Below are 20,802 nucleotides of genomic sequence, written 5' to 3' on the forward strand. Positions count from 1 at the left end.
AGAGTTTAGCTCTCTCTTGGGAAGGCGCCAGCCTGCTTTCCACAGCATTGATGAGCTGGGGTAAAGCCCTGACCTGCAGCCTCACCGCAGCTCCTTGGGTGGGCACTAGCGTTCTGTGCTACCTCCCTGCCCAGATTTATAAATCTGTACTTAGTTTGTTGGACTGTTTGAGCCAAAAAAGGCCTTGAAAAGGTTGATGCACAGTATCCTGTCATTTCCCACATGCAAGGTTTTGGTATCTTGGGTTGAAATGTGTTCTTACTAAAGGTATTTCAGTTTGTTTTTAAAATGTTTACGTAACCTAAAAAATTCAGGTCAAAGAAAACCCTTCCAAAGCCATTTATTAAAAATACTTATCACTTGAGCAGAAAGATGTATTACACTGTTTACTGGGATAAGTCTCCTTCCCAATCCTCCCAGTGTTTTCACTTTTGGCCAGAGTAACCAGTTGTTCCTGCCATAATTCCACTCCTAGCCTTACTCTAATGCTGCCCTATTCCCCACAGCCAGGCTCAGGCAAACTTGCAAGATACTTTTTGTATAATCAGTATCTTAAAAGAAAGTATCATAATAGTGTCATGCCACACCATGATAAAAGTGCTCTGCTAAACAAACCATAATGCCACATTTATAAATTATGTTTTCCAAAGTCACTTCCAGAGAGAAAATTTCCAATGTGACATTTTGCCTGTCCACAAGCAGCCCAAGGGTTGTGGTGCTCCTAAGGGCACAGCAGTCATGATTAGTATAGAATCATAGCGTCATTAAGGTTGGAAATGCCCTCCAAGATCAAGTACAACTCTCAGCCCAGTACTGCCAGCCCAGCACTGCACCATGTCCCTAAATGCCACACCTACAGTCCCAGAGATGGTGATTCCACCACTTCCCCGAGCAGCCTGAATCCTTTGCTGAGCAAATTTTTCCCAATAGCCAACATAAAGCTCCACTGGTACAACTGGAGCATGTTTTCTCTTGTCCTGTTGCTTACTTGGGAGAAGAGACCGATCCCCACCTTTTTTCAGGTAGTTGTAGAGACCAGTAAGATGTCCCCTGTTCCTTCTTTTTGCCAGTGTAAACGCCCACAGATCACTCAGCTGCTGAGTAAAATTTTAGCAAATTTGTGGCAAACAAAATTCAAAGACTTGTTTCCATTCTACTGTAGCATCCCCACACTGGGTGACTAGTACTTTGCCAAAGGCACCATCATGAATCTAATTTCCAGAAGAAAAATGTTAATTGAATGGGAGAGGGTAACAGTTAATCAAGCATAAATTCCTACCTCTGCCACAGTCAGGGCCCAGAAAGCCAAGGAAGCAATGGCAAGTCCCAGACACGCAGTCTCCATTCCCATAGCAATTACTGGGACAGTTATCCACTGATTCTGGAAAACAAAAGAGAATTTAGACACTTCTTTAGGCAAGAAAACACCTCTGAGTTTAGGACGGCTCTGGATGGGCAGAACAGTTGAAATTTCAAAGCTACTGCTGCACTTGGGGCGAAAGCATTAATTAGTGTGAGCTGCACTAAACCCTGCTCATCCATTTATACCAATAGATGGTTCAACTCCAAATCCTGTGATTAAATACGAGCTGCTTAGGACCCACCAGGTCTGGCATTCTCTCAGCACCTGAAAACTTCCAAATGTTTGCTTCCTGTATATTTTTAGGACCATTTTTCCTTTTTGAATTTATGACAGGGATGCAATACACATATGACAGAATATACACTTTTGGTCCAGTTTTATTGACCTGATTAAGTGACCTTGAGGCATTTATTTGTGTCAGAAAGAATTGAGTGATCATAGGTATGTTCCCTATGAACTTACTGAACACGGACCCTTGGTTTGTCCTATGTGCCTGTTCAAGAAATACAGTAATTTCACGAATACAAGCCGCACCATTTTGACTAAGATTTTGCTCCCAAACCGGAAATGCGGTTTATATTCAGGAGCGGCTAATATGTGAATAATTTTCTGACATTTGCAACCTCAGAAGTGCCAGCCAGGGTGCCGAGCTGAGCAGCTGCTAGTAAAAGTCGGCATTTCGTGATTGTTACAAATTGTTACTCTGTTGCGCCACGGGTGGAGCCTGGCTCCCTGCAGGCAGCACGGGGGGCGGGGAGAGAGGAGGGAGAGCTCCCTCCTTCCCTCCTCTGCCGCAGCCCGGGGGAGAGACGGGGGGCCCCGCGCCGCCATTGCCGTGGCTCGGGGAGGCGGCAGGGGCCCCGTGCCGCCATTGCTGCAGCTCGGGGAGGCAGTGGGGTGTTCCGTCCCCGCCCGCCTCCGCCGGAGCTGGGGGGGGCCTCCGTCCCTGCCTGCCACCACGGGGCAGCGCCGGGCCGGGGCGAGTGAGCCCAGAGGCGGCAGCCGGCCCTGAGCGGCCCCGCCGAGCGGCGGTGCCGGGTTGGGCCACCTGGCCCCGTCGGCAGCCCCAAGCGGGCCGAGCCTGCACAGCCCGAGCCGAGCCAGTAAACCCCGCCCTGCCACGGTTCTGTTACTATTTGGCAAATTTGTTGCACGCGGGTCCTCGCTGCGAACGACAGAGCGGCTTATACTCGGGTGCGGCTTATTTATGGACAAAGAACAAAATGTTTGCCAACACCCAGAGATGCGGTTTATACTCAGTGTGGCTTGTATTCGTGAAATTACTGTACTTTCAACCAAATTTTTTCTTATTTGCTTAGCGATATTATATTGAATATGATACCTGATACATTATATAATATATAATTTCTATCTTTAGCAGCTCAAAATGCTGTGCCCAATTTCTATTTGGTGGAACAGGAATGGGTCTATTCCACCTTTTCTTCTCTTTCTAGTTATCATCTTAAACTCCCTGACTTTGGCAAAAACACCAAAGCTATTCATTTTTCAGAGGAAGTTAACAGGTAAGCAAAATGTTATCTAGCACTTCTCTTTTGAAGAGAATTCAGAATATTGGGGCTAAAACGTATCTTTCATAAAAGAACAACACAAGCTGGTAAACACATCAAAAAGAGAATGGAAATAATCTTATTTTCTTACACTAAACTGTGATTGAAAACTGAGTAAAAGTGAGTGGGGCTTTTAAAGACATTGTAATAGGTACCATGGTTCATTCTACAGTGCTATTTCCCTTTTTCTCTGAGGGAGATGCCTATCAGATGAAAACTGGATTTGGTTATACAGCAGGGGTACTGGTGGTGCACATGGAGTGGGGTGAAAATCTCAGCCCTGTAAATAATGACTGCATTTGCACAGACGTACTTCACAAGACCTTGTGGGAGCAAAGTTATTTGTAAACTCCCAATCAGTGCAAGTGAAGAGAACCAGCAGCAGCAGAGATGTGCAGATTAGTTACTAATCACAAATGAAAGAAAGCTGGTTTCTGGATGGGTGTTTGCCAAAGAACAGAGGTTACTGAAGGACATTTGAAAGGCTGTGGTGTAATTTAATCATTTGTAAAGGACAACAGCAATTCTAAATAATAAAACCAGTTTAAAGCATTTATGTTTTAAGTCCTGGCTTCACACATGCCATAAGTAGACATCTCCATGCAGCAAGAAAGGTAAAATGCAGTACTGTCAGTTTTCTAACACTCAGTAGTTAAGCAGGTATTCACTTGATAGTGTATGAAAATACAGTCACAACATGCAGTCAACCCTTTAGGCTTGAGCTGCCATCTTTATTTCAATCAAAGAGCAGCCATGCTTCCTAGAATAAAGAAACAATGACTCAGGCCTTGTGCAGGAATATCATCTCTCACTTCATAGCAGGTATAAACACAAATCTATCCTGTAAATAAAAAGTTAATATTAGCCCACGTGTATACAATCTTCAAAACTCTGAAATGGGTGAATGCTACTGCTGAAGTGACATTAAAATGAAAATGAATTCACTTTATGCTATTTTTTCTCTACGTTTTTTTTTACAATACATATATATTTTTTTCTTCAAGAAATATACACAGAATAGGAAAAATAAGTTAATTATGTGCGTACTTACACACATGAAGAACATACAGAGTGTGAGTTCTGTGAAACAAGATAATGAGACAGACAAGGAGATTTAACTACTCCTGTTGCTGAAAGGGTCAGTCCTTTTCCCCTCATCTTAACATCCTAAGAACAACTCTAACATCCCTCTTCTTGTGCTGGTTCTGGCACTTGTCAGACTTTCCACCGAGGTGGTTAAGTTCAAAAGGTGGCAAAAAAAAAAAAAGGGCAGAATGCAGCAGAAAAAAACCTAGAGGTTTTGTTGTTTTTTATTTTCTCCTGCTCCCTGAAAACTGGGAAGAGAAGGACCAAGCTATTCAGCATTAGTGCAGTTGTCCCATGACACCTCACCACCCTACTGCCACACTGAGTCAAGGGGCTGCAAGGTGGAGCAATACTGCATGGATGTAACACGAGTGACCTGTGGGGTCAAGGGGAATACCTCAGGGCTTGATGCAGGACAGATGCCCAGAGTTAACACCACCTTTAGAATATTAAAAACTATTTTTAAAAGCTTTTCCTCAAGTTTTTGCTTTAATGGACTAAACTGAGATCTTGAAGAGGAGTAAATACCCATATAGCTTTCTTGGTATATTTTTGTGATATAATATTTAAGCAAAATAATAGAAAGACCCACAGAAACATCTAGAAGGTATCTAAAAAGTAGCATGACATCAAGTACAGCAACTATTCCACAGTGTGACAAGGCAATATCAGCTACATGGCAATCTTTGTTACTGGAAACAATATTTTGCAGTTACAGTGAGTTCAGCTGGTGTATCTGTGATGCATAGGACAAGACAGGCAGGACTCTGCACATCAATTCGATGTCCACTGCAGATTAAACTGAATTATTTTGTCCACTACAATGACTATGTATAAAGCGATTTAGAAGTTCGAGTGACCACAGAAATGAAGCAGACCTGTGCTTAGGTAACCAACCTTTCCAGAATCTCTGGGTACATCCATGTAAGAGTCTTTACTCTGGTAGTGCATCCTTTTCTCCTCTGACTAGTTCAGCACAGACATCTATAACTCATCAGATCCCTGCCGACAGTGACTGACACAAAAAATATTCACATCTATTTTCTGGTTCATATGGAGATCTGGCATTTCTCATTGTAAAGCTGCAGTGATATGCACACATATCACTTTGTCTATCACTATCTCCTCAATCTTTGGTTTCCCAGACACTTCTTTGCAAGTATGGTCAAACTGCTTCATGCCATATAGTGGCTGACTCAAAAGGAATTACAAAACAGATGGATGAAACCCATTTTACCTTCCTCTCTGAAGCACCTCAGTAGCTCTTACATGTGCCCTGAATATCCTATACTATTAATAATAGAGTAGGCCCCTAAAAAGCCTTTCATCCCATTTCACTGCTTCCTCTGATGTCCCTTGTTTTTCTAATATAGCCAAAAGCAACATTTTTAATGTATTCTCATTTTACACTACCTCTATTTGCCCTGGAATAACCTGCCTGATAGAGATGAGATGAAGTGAAAAGAAACTCTACTCCCCCTGTGACTTGTGCCACTTGCTGTTTTTTAGCAGTTAAGCATGTGAACTTTCCTAGTGATTCAGGGCAATTAAGGTCTTCACACACTCCCAAAAGTTCTTCCGCTACTGAGCATCTATTCTGAAAAGCAATGTAGGTTCATGCAGTGCATCTTTGTCTCAAAGCTACTCCCAAACATCTCCAAAGTACTTCCATAAAGGAAGTGTTAAATAAACACACTTTTTTTTCCTCAGAAACTCCAGAGCTAACGAGCACAAACAAGGCTGAGGCTGAGGCTCGTGAGCAGCAAATCTGCAAGCTGTGTGTTCAACACTAAGCATGTTCCTATTTACATTCTTAGGCAGAATCATAACCTGGAATTTCTTTTTACTTTGAATATTGCAGGCATTAGCAGGTTATACTCACTCAGGGCTTCTCATAAAAACCTCTGTTTTCAACCTAGGACTGAATTTTGTTTCAGTGGTTACAGACAGCCATTTGGGCACCTCAGACAATTTTCTAGCCCTTCTGGCATGTGTAAGTGCACACACATTCACGCGCACTGCTCTAACACCTACATTTTAAGCTAAACAGGAGGAGGCGGGTGACTTGGCATCAGAAATTAGGGAGTTGTGATGGGAGAACCTTGGAAAGAATGAAGAATCAAACAGACATTTTCAGAAGCTAGGGCTTAGCCAAACTGTTATCATATGAGATAGAAGGGAGTCCCTAACTCAGTGGAACAAGGCAGCTGTCTTTCTTTTGAGTATGTTCACAGTCAACATTGCTACAGAGGTGACACACTCTCAGTCAATAAGTAAAAACACACCACTGCAGCTATGGCTGGCTTCTAGTCTCCATTACACAGCTTATTCTGTAAGCTGTTCACATAATTAGAGGAGTATTTTCCAATATATACAAAATTCCATATGGTGTTTTATGAATAGTGCCATGGGAACTCCTTTAGAGAATCATGATAATGTTTTTGTTTTGTTTTATTTAATTGGTAAAGTTCACTGTGAGACCATGAACAATTCATTTTTAGAAAGAGATACATATGTTCTCTGTTTCCAGTCTGATTCCCACAGTTTTCTCTTGGCTTCCAAATCCCTGAAGAGATCTGACTGACACCAGCCGGTAAGGGCAGAGATTAATAACTGGAGGGCCAGCCAATGTCTGATGGATGATGCCTTCATTAGGTTTTGCTATTGTGTCCAAAGAGAACACCGAGGACAGTTTTCATGCCATCTTTCAATCACCAATGGCAGCAGAAGTGAAACATCCAAAAGCAAACAACTCACCAGGGACACACCAGCAAAACTTGAGGTGGTGGGGCTTCTGAGAAGAAATGCAGAAGCTTACCTATGGAATGAAACGTTCTGCCAGCTTCATAATCTAATTATCAACTGAAAAAACAAGTCATTTTATGGAATCACAGAATCACTGGAAGGTTTTGATTGGAAGGGACCTTAAAGACCACCTGATTCCAATCCTCCTGCCATGAGCAGAGACACCTTCCACTAGACCAAGTTGTTCCACAGCCCATCCAACCTGGCCTTGAGCACCTCCAGGAATGCGTCAGCCACAGTTTCTCTGGACAGCCTGTGCCAGTGCCTCATCACACAGTGAGGAATTTCTTACTAATCTCTAATTTAAATCTTTAAACCCACTTGTCAGTTTAAAGCCATTCTTCCTTGTCCTATCACTCCATGCTATTGTAAAAAGTCCTGCTCTAGCTCTCTTGTAGCCCCTTTAGGAACAGGAAGAGCTCTAAGGTCTCCTTGACAACTTCTCCAGGCTGAGCAATTCCAACTCCCTCAGCCTGTCTCCATAGGAGAGCTGTCCAAGCCCTCTGAGCATCTTTCCAGTTCTCCATTGTACTCATATATACTCTCCATTATACTCTCCTCACACTTCTCTGAGACAAAAGTCTAAATGACATGAGACACTTGGTGTTCAGATCCATACTGTCTCATTATGGAGAAGGGTATGGAAATGTCCTGTCTGACAGAGCAGGTACTCCCTACCCTAGGACAACCTACCTCAGACAGGAAAAGGAGGATGTACAAAACTCTTTCTGGATTCATAAAAATAAGAAATGGAAAACATCCAGTAAGTGCGAAAGCCTAGACTTCTCTAAGAGTAAAACTCTCCTTCTGAAGTACTCTTTAAGGTCCTTTCTGCTCATGAGCTTTAATTATCAAAGCAAAAAAAGAAACAAAAAAAAATCTCTAAGTATCCTCAGCAGCTATAATTCAACAAATTGCATACAGTAACAATGATCTGCTATTTTTGCCATTTATTTCAGGGGATGTCCTTCAGTACAAGTAAACTCAGAGCTGGCAGATCTGGAGGGAAACTTGGCTGGAATCTTTATCCTGTTGCTAGTTTTCCCACTGTAATCACCCTGTACTCTGAGTGAAGCAATAAACTAGCATGATCCAGCCCATATCAACAATAAGACTTCACACTACACTATCTTTTATTTAAGGGTATTATCGAGTTCAATATGAAACTGTTAATTGTTGCCATTATAATTTTTTTTAGGTTGTTAATCTGAGGCATGGACAAATACAGCACAGCATTTGCTTCACATTATAAATTGACTCATGTGACAGCGACAAAGCTCCCAGGCTAATAGTCTGCTCAGGGGACCACTTTGCTGCTGACAAAAAGCCCCATGAAAGCCAATTCTACTGTGGTGAACTCTATAAAGATCTGTCGGCCTGGCTCACAACTACTGACATGAATTACCTTTATCCAGATGCAACACAATAAACATATTAAGAAGGTAGACAAATTGCTAAACTCTTGATGGACTTCTTTTTTATATACTCACCATGTTTGCTGGTCAGCAGTACAGCCACTTTAACAGTATTTCCGCCTTATTTATTTACTATGCAGCATTCAACTTAATAGCTTGTTTCCCTATCTTTGGGCCAGAGGCCAAGGCAGATGTTTGCCTGACACCAAATCCTATTAGATGGTGCAGTAACACAATTGTGTGTTAAAGATAAATATTTTATAGCCTGCACTTGCCACCAAGCATCATCATTCCCTAGGCATTTAGAGGCAACTATCTATTGGCAAAGAAAAAACACTTATTTAGCTGACAACTGAAGGCAGTAGCTTTTTGGGGAGTTAATAAGCACTAGGACTGCTTTCTAAGAACTGATTAAATGCCATTCAGTGCGGTGTGGCTGTATGAATTAAAATGTAACTGTTTCATTGATAAGCTCAAAAAGTTGCTCTGGAGATGGGAGTGTTTGGTGTCAGAAACATGTAGGAATAGCACTGCAGTAGGACAATTAGACCTTAATGAATCAACGCTAATCTCAGTTCTGAAATGAAGGTTCAAGGAATATAAAAAAATTGTACCAATGAGAATATTCCATACTAGAACTGAGATGCAAAGAAAAGAGCAGGGTCTTTTTAAGTATCCTGTCTGGTCCCTTCAGCTAGTAGTCTACTCCACCACTACATAAAAAATGGCCTCAAAATATTTTTGAGTAGCTGCTCAGCCTAAAATAAATTGCCCCAGCTACTCATTGACCAGCCCAGGAAGATATTGCATATATACTAATTGGTACAATAAAAGGTTTTACCCTTTCCTAATAAATGTTGACTATCGCTATACAATGATACATTAATTCAAAAATAGCAAGTAAACTAAAAAAGGAGCTAAAATAAATAATTAGAATAGAATTGTTTACTGCATTAAAAAAACCCATATATTTATTGTCACACAGAAATATATTGTTCCTAATGGTCCACTGATCTATTTTCTGCCTAGTTGTGTTCCCCTGGCTAACAAAAATGTTTTGCTTGGAGGGAGGGAGGACACAGGGAGCAAGGCAGCAAGCAGGTAGATTCCATGGTTCATATTTGACCTTGAAATCTTCTGTCAGCCACATCAGTGCAAAAGGGCCATGAGGAGTGCCCAGAATTCCTCTCACTGTACATTGAATTACATTGCTTGGGAGACTAAAGGGACACCACACTATTTCACCTTACTCTTTGTTGCTGCACTAGAGCAACCTTAAAAAGCCACATATTATTTTTCCTAGATCTGCTTGTCCGGGATAAAACTGACACCTACAAGCTCATTGCAATAACATCTCTCTTTCACAAAAATGCTCCTTGTCACTGCCCTGACTACGCTAGCAATAATTTTAATAGGAAGTCAAGCAGTATAACATGAAAGGCAAAGAGGATTCTGAAGCTCTGTGAACACATTTAATTTACTTCCCAGTTGCAGAGCTTGCAGTCTTGTTTATTTTTCAAAGAAATGATGCCAGTCGATTGAATTTCACTACAGGAGAGGGTGGATTTCAAGCCTTAGGGAACTTTCACCTGCCCTTGTAATTGTGATAAGAATGCCAAGACAGACGTGGAGGTGAGAGGGGATAAAACAAGTTTCAGATGTCTTCAAGCATCAGATTTGACACTATGAGCCGAAAGAAAAAAAGAGAAAAAAAAGAAGAAGAAAGGGGAAAGAAAATGCCTTGGAATCAAAAGAAATGTGGAAATGTTGGGTCTGGTATTCTCTTGCTACCCCTCTTCCTTCCCCAGATGAAGCTTTAAAGGACTGATTCCTTCTTATAGTACATCATCACCTGCTGAGATTTCAATTTTTCTGCTTCATTTGTGTTTTATACAGCTTTTATGCTTCTAGCTCAAGTAATCCACACCTGGCAGCCTGGGATGTGAAAGTCTTGACAGCATCATGGAAACTCAGTCATTATTCTTGAGTGCTCTTTCACAGCTTCCTCTTCTGTAGGGCACCTAGTGTGATGCTGATACTGCTAATGCCGGTTGATGTTGTGCCAGATTTTGATTTTTTTTTCTTTTTCCTAAGGCTGGGAGGTCTGTTTTAATTAAGGACCCATGCATATAACCCTGTTTTGCTCTCACATCCCAGCGGAACTCTAATCTTCACATGCAGGTATAAGGATGCTAAATTAGGAAAAGGGCAACAAGCAGGCAGTCCTTTAAACAACTCTTTAAATCACTCCTGAATCTGGAAAGGGAGAGAGAAGGACAGTAACTACAATATTGAACTGTATGTTAGTCTCTCTCTACTTTTTCTGTAAGAACGTTTTTAAAAAGCAATTTGCAAGTGCAGATACACCCCCATCTCCATGAGGGTACCGACAACAGACACCTGCCCCTGCCAGGAGTGACTTTACAGGCTGGGCCATTTTACAAGGTGATGGTGAAGCACAGAAGTTTTGGTGCTCAGGGGCAGTTGCTTATTGAAATCAAGAGCTGCTGATTTTGCCAAATTTCACAGTACATAATGTGAGCACATTTTCCCTTGAGCTGTCTGTACTTTGGTGTTTAGGCCTGGTTTGAGATGTCTATCCAGGTACTCAAATGGCTCTCACCACAGTCATATCAGTCTTTCTCACACTATTTCGAGCACATTCCACTCCAGGCCCAGCTGGAAATACTAAAAATTCAGCTTTTTTCTGTCCTATTTTCAACTTCTGTTCTACAGAAAGAGGGACCAAGTGGGAATAGTTTGGGGAGTAAATAAAGAAGAGAACAAGCCTGATCACTACAGAAACCTTTGCCACATTTGGTCTGAATTTGGGTTGCCCTTTGAGAGACAGTTTTATCTTTATCTCCCTGATTCATTCCTTTCTCTTACTGCTTCCTTATTAAGAAGAAATCTTTCCAGTGCAGAATGCCTTATAATCTGAAGTTCTCAGATGGTTGAAAGCATAAAGTGTAATGGGATTTCAAAAGCACCTGGGTACTGGTTGATGCATACATACTGGTTGATGGTAAAATCTCCCTTGACTTCACCAACTTTTAGGAAATCCTGCTAATGTATTTCTACTGTCCATAGGGCTAAACAGGGAACACTGCTTTCCTTCCTTACAACATGAGCAATGCTAAAAGCACAAAAGGGCCCTGAAATACATTTCTTAAGGAATCATACATTGACCATCTGAAAACACCTTCTTCTCCAAAGCACTTGAAATGTGATCACAGGTTGGAAGTTAGCTGGGAAAAAAAATTCAATGAATGATTTTAAATGAAGAGTAGCTGTTGGACTGAAGCCTTCTTTTTCCTTCTACAATACAGCTTCCAAGAAAAATAAGACTTTACCGTACTTGTAACATAACTATGACATGGCTGTGGAGATCTAGAAAGACACACTGTGAACAGTTATTTTCTTCCTAGATTCCCTTTTTTGCAGTTGGAATATTTTTAAACCTGAATTTCACCCCAGTAGATGAAACTCTCATATTCCCTATATTGCCCAGGGGATTGCAAAGAATTATTTTTGTTCTTTCCCACTCTCATAAATTGTTACAAACTAATACAGGAAACAACAATTATTCAGCCTTCAGGGTTCAACTTCTGGAGCTGCACTACCAAGAGGGAAGTTACTTCACGTTCAGTACATTGCATTTTCTGCTGTCATAGCTCAGGGCAAGGCTAAATCTGGCCTCGAGTTTCATTTTAAATGATGTTTTAAGTTGGTGTATTACAGGAGGAAAAAAGCAAACCATTATTGCATACACACAGAGAGAACTACAAATATAATCTCTTTTGGTCAAACGAATGCTGCGATATCTTGGCAATGTTATAATTTTGAGTGCATAAAGTAGTAAATTTCATTTTGCACCAAGTCTTTAGTGAATATATACAGCCTGATAACTAAGCATGTGCTGGTTAGAATGACTAATATGTGACATTTAGGGAAGAACCTGGTGCTAGGGACGTGCTCTCAAGCAGGATGCCTGGTCTGCAGCCACTGCTACACAACAGAATGACTCTCCTCCAGGTTTCATGTCAGCCTTGCGCCCTGTAGAGATGTCCCCAGTCTTCTGGGGCATCTCAGGTGCCACCAAAGTCCTGTGCTCAGGGAGCTGCATTGAACTCTTGGTGGTCTCCTGTCAGGGCCAGACAAAAAGCAGTACTTGTGGCCCCATTCCTGCCCCTTGCAAGACTCACTGCACAAATGTGGTCAAGTCTCGCTCCTTCTCAGAGCCTCCAGCAAGCTGTCTAGAAATCAGTTTAAGATAATCTATGAAACTTTTTCTGAGACTGTTGTAGCACTCTTCAAAAGAAAGCAGTCACACATCTAATACACAGACCAGCTATAATATTTTAAAAAATCAATATATGCTAGGAGTGACTGCACAGACCATGTCCTTTTCATCTGCTTGACCTCTGAGCAAAATGAAGACTGGTCCAGTTACTCCTGAGGTGCTGATGTTGTTGGCTTCTGTTCTTTTGTGGTCCTGCATGCAAGTATGTACACGTGAATACAGCCTTTGGAAAAGTGACGCTTTAAAGTGTCTGTTGTTCTAGTACAGAAAGAGTTCTCCTTTTGTTTGCCAAAGCGGACCAGTAACTCCCACAACCTTATTTCTGTGCTGTAGCAGGGGAGCATTCATGGAAAGAAAAGCATGCACAAAGCTGCTCTAGTAGCTCGGTAATACGACACAGGAATAAAACAAGCTGTGCTTACATTAGCCCACAGTCTGGGCTGCGTGGAAGGAGCTATATACAAAAGTGTAAAAACTAAAACCATATGAACCATTTTACACATTTCTCCAGAACTCTTCAGACAGCACTTACATGCCATGTTATTATGGGAGAATTCTGTTGTTCTGAAAAAAGAGAACAGAAAAACATAGGGACAGAAATAACAGAAAGAAAGAATACAAAGAAAAAGAAAAGAAAAAAAAAGAAAAGAAAAAATAGAAAAGAAAGAGAGAAGAGAAGAGAAGAGAAGAGAAGAGAAGAGAAGAGAAGAGAAGAGAAGAGAAGAGAAGAGAAGAGAAGAGAAGAGAAGAGAAGAGAAGAGAAGAGAAGAGGAGAAGGAAGGATTCCAGGAAGGATTCCAGGAAGGATTCCAGGAAGGAAGGAAGGAAGGAAGGAAGGATTCCAGGAAGGAAGGAAAAAAGAAAGAAAAGAAAAGAAAAGAAAAGAAAAGAAAAGAAAAGAAAAGAAAAGAAAAGAAAAGAAAAGAAAAGAAAAGAAAAGAAAAGAAAAGAAAAGAAAAGAAAAGAAAAGAAAAGAAAAGAAAAGAAAAGAAAAGAAAAGAAAAGAAAAGAAAAGAAAAGAAAAGAAAAGAAGAAATAAAGAGAAAAAGGCTTTAACTTCAGCAATAAATAAACCCTTTCCTGACCGTAAAACTAAAGTAATTCCCCCAATCAATAAACCTTTTGTAAAAGCTCTGTCAGATCAAGAGAACTTGCCTGCTGGAACACAGCACATGGAGATGCAAGTTAAATGCTACCAGTCCATGTAAGTACAGATGTAGGCAAAGCTTTTCAAAAAGACAAATCTACCTCCATTTTCCTACCGCTTTAAAGCATGATTAAAACCAGACAAAATCTGGAACATTAAAGACATTTAGACATCTAATTTCCACTGAGACAAATACTTACTGGCATCCAAGCAGTCTTTAGAAGCATGGTCTAATTCCTTTTATATAACAATATAAATGAAAGTACCTGTCCATTTTTCTATTTTCCCGACCCAAGTTATCACTTGTAATTGTAAGGCCTATTGAAAGAGGTGTGTACATATAGAAATCAAAATAAAAAAAGAGAAAGTTCAAATCTAAAATTGCATAAATTATTGCATCTCTGCTTTAAGACTAAGCTAGCTTTACACATTTTAATTTTCTATTGCTAGCTTCTATTCACTGATCATCAGTGAAGAGACACACTCTACACAGAGTAGACATGGAAGTTTTCACAGCCAAGCATCTGACCTTTACAGGCTTCCTATTATTTAATTATCTTTGAGACATATCCTAATTTCCTCTTTACTAGAGATGCCTTACGTTTTCAATAGAAAAATCCTGATATAATTATTTTGCCTGCCATTATGGTTTGGGAAGTAGGGTAATTATGCAAGAATTGTTTCAGACAGTTCCAGAGAGAAAAAAGGTTATTAGAAGTAACATCTAGATTTGAAACAATTGCTCTGCCTTCCTGATCCTTGGAAGCACTGTAGATCTAAGCAACAGCAGGCAGAAAGTTGCAGTTAACATTTAGGGAGCAGCGTACCATAGGATCACGTACAAACATTACTGACAAGCTGAAAGGGATTTAAGAACCAGGAGGAATGTTTGATCTGTTAGGAGTTGTCTGAAAAGGCAGACACAAACTCCAACACTGGAACATACTCATCCTCTTGGCTCAGTTTGCTGGGAAACGAGGCTGTTCATCAGTTTTGAGGAAAAATGTGAAAAGATTAAGAGAGCACTGATAAAGCTGCTGACTTCCAGCTGCTAAAGTTTTAAGGGCTGTGTCACTACCTACCCAAATCATCAGCACTGTTTTACTGAGAATAGCAAACAAACTCTGGATAAGAGGAGTGCAAACTAATGTGAAAAGTTTCACTTTTGCACAGCCCTCTTTCTATTTTGAAATCCAGGCTCAGCTCATGTTTGCTTTTTATTAAGCCCTATAAAGAGAACAGACTAGGTTTACACATGGAGTGGATGAAAGTGAAATCTCACCAAGCACACAATGACACCTGCTTGGAATGGGGAATTCTTGCAGCTCACAAAGCTCAGGCAGAGGGAATTCACCCCACATTTCTGTCTTGCCTTGTGATACTGAACCTATCAGGATTTGGTTGGGATGGAGAGGGAAATCTCCTGCCTTCTTGCCAACCTTCTGTACGGACTAGTTCAATTCTCACACTCTGTGGCCAGTTGGATGTTTAGAGGAAGACACTTTGCAGTGCTGCAGCATAACCTGAACCTGCTCTGAGGATAAGCATTTACAGTCAAGCAGACCTGACAACAGAATGTCATTCGTGAGATCAAATACACAAGGAAAGAAAAACCTAACAAAGCCTGGCAGGGACTCATAAATGCATTTTTTGCTTCCTACATGAACTGAGTGACTGTATCTTTTCTAAGTACTATCTGAGACCTATGACCTTGGCCACACTCAGAGAAGCTAGGTAAGAGAGGAAAGCAGGAAACAAAGCATCAAAAAACGGGTTGGCAGCAACAAGAGAGTCATCAAAAAAAGCACTGCCCATCTGACAGAGCATCAGATGTCTGCTTGTAGAGGGGCACACAGAGTTGAAAAAAACTATCTGCAGAGCCTGCAAAGTTCTGCTGTTATTTTGTAGCAGAGAGATCAATAACATCAAAAATGAGGTGATTTTCCCTCCTGGCACAGTTCTCATACGTTGCTGTATTTACTTTTCTGTGCAGAGCAAAAAAAGAGTTGTGAGTGTGAGCAGGAATGGGTTACTAATTAATTATCTGCAGAGGGTTACCACAGGGTGGAAATGCTCCATATTCCTCTCTGAAACAGAAGGGCTAAGATGACCATACTCATGCAATAGGGGAAAACGGAGCTCTTCCACAGAGCAGCTAGAGTCTCATTAGCAGTTAATGAGTTCTGATGCAGCAAGCTTGCTGAACTTTCAGCCTCTTTAGCCTAAGGAGAAGTTCAGAAAAGGGTAGCAGGGGCATTAAGACCACATTTCCTCCTTCAGAGTCCTGAAGATCTAATAGTACATGGGGAACTTTAAACTTGAGTAACTGAGGTATTAAGGAGCTAAACGGAAAGTGCAAGCCAGAACAGATCACATCTCATATTACTCTGCACAGTATCCTGATTCCTCAATATTTACATTAAACCAATTTAGATCTTTCCAGACATTAGCAAAGCAAGTGTAAATAACACAAATGGCTTTGACACTCTAAGTGGATCACACTTCTGTATCCTCTCTGAAGTGGAAATTGCTAGAGTTTAAGTTAGTTTACTCATAAGCAGCAAAAGCAAGGGAATAAAATCTGAGCTACTCAGATGTTTCCTTTTCTCTTTCCTAAGATCAAGCTAAACACAAAGGCACTTTCACACAATGCTGATGAAGCCACTCTTGTCACCTCTCACACAAGGAGGGTTCCCAGTCCCATGCTTGTCTCTGTGCCCTGCGATTTCTCCTCTGTGAGCTCAGTGCTATTGTGAAGTGCTCTTCTGGTACCATCCCTGAGTATGAAGTGCTGTCCTAGGCACTGTATGGGGTAGGTTACATTCTGGCCTATTGCAGGAAGGGCATGTGCCTTTTGGTGTGTAGTGCCAAGTGCTGGATGTGCTGGCAGCCCCTTAAAAATCACACTGGAGCTTGCCTTGCACTTCAGTGGAGGAAACCACTTGCAGCAGGATTTTTTACAGATGGTGGAGGAGCAGAAAAAATGATCCTTAATTTCTTAATTTAAGTGTTGTCTCATGTAGAAGATAGGGCTGAAATAAAACCTTGCATCCTATCCCGGGTGTTCTACATGTGTTTCCTGTCGCTTGCTGGGTGACAAGCTAGTAAACAGCAATGCTCTCCTCTCACAGACAACTGATTTTGCTTTTCCTTTTGATTTCTCAACGGTCCCTCACAGTCAAGACTGCCTGAGCTCAGCAGTAACAGCTGCTGGAAGACATTTTGACTCCACAGATGCTCTTTTCAGGTTCTCAGATGTTTCTTGCTTCTCCTGAGCAGATTTTGGCCAAGATCTGTCTCAGATGTGCTGATTCCAGCTGATTCCTCAGCCTACTATTTGCTTCACTAGACAAGATTGCTCTAAATAAATTACCACTATCAGGCAGATAGGGGCAGATTGTGAATCCACAAGGTGCTTCTCAAAGAAGTGTTTCTATTAGGAACTTCAGAAAGTGCCACCAGAGTAATTTACAAAAAGGTTACTTTATTAATGGTAGACCTTGACTGTCCACTCCCTTGTAATGAATTGTAATTTGGAAGAATGGGATATAAAGATGCTACTAAAAAAACCTAAAAACTTTTCCAGAATAACTTTTTTCCCTCCACCTGAACGTCCTGTATTATTCAGAAGTATAAGCTCTGACAGGCATTACAAGGCTGTATTCTCCCCAAGTTTACATTCAATGCATGTAACAGGCACAGGCATGTAACATTTTGACACCACCCAACCCTTCAATGATGATTCCACACTCGTTTAGAAAATAGGCCAAGTTACCATCTCCCGCCCTCAAAATCTCTGCTCATGCTCCTGAGTGGATTTAGTTATAGCTTTATCACATTCCAAAGCTGTATAATGGACAGCCTCACATTTTATGAAATTAACTGTGTGTTATCAAACTGGGAATAAAGATGCTTTTTTCCATTTTTCTCCAGTTTCCACTAGAATAATGGAAGCCAAATTGTTCCAGGCAAGCACTGCACAGTAATTGCAGTTGATACTGTCATACAGAGCCTGCAATGATTTGCTGGCTCTGAACAGCTTAGTCTGTTGAAACATAGCAGATAAGACTTGGAAAATCAGCATTCTTTCCATCCAGCATGTTTATTGCTAAAGTAAAAGCTATTGCCATTTATTTTGGTGAGTCCTCACTGGCAGGGGATGTTTGCCTGAAGCAATGGCTGCACAGTTTGGTTTTATGAACTTATCATTATGATCACCGTTATCAATTTTGTGCTTTCTACTACTATTTGTGATTATTAATTAATGCTTCATTCCTTTTCCCAGCAGTTCTATCACCCTTACAGCATCTCTGGGGATATGTCACTTTCCTCAGTTTTACACAGTGAGCAGCTGAAGTATGAGCCTAGGCTGGGGCAGAATTAACACATCAATCAGAATTCAGGAGTTCCAGGCTGCTGGTCCTCTTCTCAGATCATTGGATCCTACTTCTTCCTGCATCACAGCTATACTTTTGAAACTTGCACTTACTGTAAGTCCTATGTTAGCGGAATAATAAAGGGAGATTTTTTAGGTGGTCTTACCAAAGGAATCAAATTAAATGGCAGCTTGCCTCTGACAGTTACCACAACTCCTTTGAAGGTTCCTCACCCTGCACAGACAGATCTAAGGCTCCCATCACATGCAACTTGACTTATTTGTTTGGTGTCACAACTTTACACACTGGTTCATAAGCACTGTCAGGTTGCTTTATCCTCTTTACTTGGGCAGTGGAAAAAAAATAGCACTACAGTACCACAGTATTTATGTACTTACAATCTAACAATCATGTCTTGCCAGACATCATGAATAGATAGAATACAATAGAAAGGTTCTGAAGCATTAGAGTTACACAAAACACCTGACTATTTATTTTTTTTAACAAGTTGTTGAAATCTAGATTGAGGAGAAAGGTACCAACTTGTTAAGGCCTTTACAGTGCTTCTATGGTACTTCTACAAATGCTGCACTTTTCTGGACTAATTCTAGACAAGAAGCCACATTTTCCTACCTAATAATTTTATTTAAGTCTGTTCCAAAATGCACAGCTTAAACAGGTTTATTCAAACAGGTTTATTTACACTACAGCTTTGTGTTGATACACAGCTGCCACTGGATGAAGTGATTCCTACCTTTGCAGCAAAAGAAAACTTCCTTGTTTCTGAATCACAGAAACACTGAATGAATCAAGGTCATCAGAGGACATATTGAATATATCAGGCTCCATATTGTGGACTGGTCTGCTTATCGTGCAGTCATGAAGGTAGAGCAGAGCAAAACAAAAAAAAATTAGATTGCCTTGAAGACAATCTGACATGCTTCTAGCCACACCATTCCCTTGATGCTCAAAGGCAAATTAAAAATGCTTTTTTTCTATTTTTTTCTTCTTGTTTTTTCCCATATATTAGTGCAATGAGGCCAAGAGAAAAGTCTGGCTAGAACACTTAACAATCACTTTGAAACCAAGAACAAGTAGTGACAGCGCTTTAAACGTGTTTTCTGCTGTTAGGCCTTACTGATTTCTTTTGTGTGATGGGAAATTTTGAACTGAAGACATTCTTAGACAAGGAAAAAAAGCTGCCTTCAGAATAGTATCTTAAGCTTCTGTGGTTGTTGCAAGTAAAAAATCAAATTACTAAAGTAAACCAAATGGAAATAAATCTCCATTCTACAGAATAAGACTTCAATTTCATAAGCTAATATACAGCTACTTCTAGTGTTGCTCCACAGCAAACAAGACAGAACACCACATCTCCAGGTTTTAAATTTAAAACATAGTATTACAGCAGTTTCCATTTCTGCATTAGATAAACTTTAGCGCTAAAACGGAATATTGGGATATTAATGACTTTGCTTTAATAAGACCTAAACTTTTTAATTAATCTGCCATGACAAATTACAGCCCATAGCTCTTAGGTAACTATTGCAGACAGCTGAGACTCAACACCAATGCCTCTGTTGGGAGAGGGATTAATGGCAGCTTTGGAATGAGTCTGCTTTTTTTCTGCAAAGAAAAAAAGTCCATTAAACACTGTGGTTAGAAGAAAGCTGAGTGCTAGTTTTATGGACTAATCTTTAAATTATAAATGAATTTAGGTATATGAACAGTTTCAGCAGGTCAATCAAATTTAAAATTAAATATTACTGAACTGGAAACAGATTTAGATATTTACAGGTTGGAAGAAGAATAATCAGTGTGCTGTCAGGCACCCACTGGCAGCATCTTTTCCTCCTTGGACAGCAACAAATTCACACCTGTGAGCTGAACTGACAGGGCATTTTACTGCCAGAGAAGTCAAAAGACATATCTGATTAATTTGTTCTTAAGCGATCTCAGCTTCTTTCGGTTAGCAAGGTTACCTGTTATCGTAGTTGCTACTACCAAGGCTTACACTGCACTTTATTGGAGTTTTAACCCTAGTACTCTGCCTGAACTGCAGCTTGAGTGATTTTGATGGTATTCAAGGGCAGGACTGTCTGTCTGTCTGTCTTTCAAACAGAACAGTGGGATGGTGCTGCTGTCTGTTCTTCAACCATTCCGACACCTCTGCTCCAGAAAGAGCAAAAAAGCCAATCAAACAAACAAAAAATCAAACAAAACCAACAAAAGCCAACTAAATAAAAGGAAAATAAAAGTAAGAAAATAAAACAAGGATTTTTCAGCATGTAATCCATATTTGGCACTGGGCAGAATCTCATTATGGTTATAGTTACTTAAAAGGCCTACAAAATACTTACTCAGCGTTTGGGGTCTAACAGTGTTCAGGCATGCTGCTAAATACAATCCCCTCCAAGCATTTTCTCCAAAACCACACAAAGCCATCACGCAATTCAAGTACATGTGTTAATACCTGGCCCCAAGGCATATTTAAGAGTTTAGAAATAATAGAGGAAATCCTTACCAATAGCAGTAGTAAGAAAAGAAACCACTTCCGATTCCTTGCCATCATTGTAGAAGGCTAAATGCCATATTCCTGAATCTAAATACTGGATAAATCCTGTCTCGTGGCTGGCCAAGGGCATAAATGCTCTGTGCTGCCGCTGAGGTCCTTCTAAGCTCCTCGCCTCCTGTGTCAGTAGACGTCTTCCATCAAGGAGCTCGACAAAGTCAAACTGA

The 20,802-nt window shown here is 40.6% G+C and overlaps 1 protein-coding gene across 12 annotated transcripts in view; it reads right to left on the bottom strand.

Annotated features, from left to right (window-relative positions):
- The window catches only part of TENM4 (teneurin transmembrane protein 4), a 634,039-nt gene that overhangs the window by 158,486 nt on the left and 454,751 nt on the right, over positions 1 to 20,802 (bottom strand). For all 12 annotated transcript variants that reach the window (XM_042779057.1, XM_042779056.1, XM_042779058.1 and 9 more), the window contains 2 exons: positions 20,588 to 20,798; positions 1,280 to 1,381 (listed from right to left, as the gene is read on the bottom strand). In XM_042779057.1, the coding sequence (XP_042634991.1) occupies positions 1,280 to 1,381; positions 20,588 to 20,798 (313 nt within the window). The remainder of the gene's footprint in view (positions 1 to 1,279; positions 1,382 to 20,587; positions 20,799 to 20,802) is intronic.

The sequence above is a fragment of the Catharus ustulatus genome, chromosome 2 (assembly GCF_009819885.2).
Source record: "Catharus ustulatus isolate bCatUst1 chromosome 2, bCatUst1.pri.v2, whole genome shotgun sequence".
In the NCBI taxonomy this organism is placed as follows: domain Eukaryota; kingdom Metazoa; phylum Chordata; class Aves; order Passeriformes; family Turdidae; genus Catharus; species Catharus ustulatus.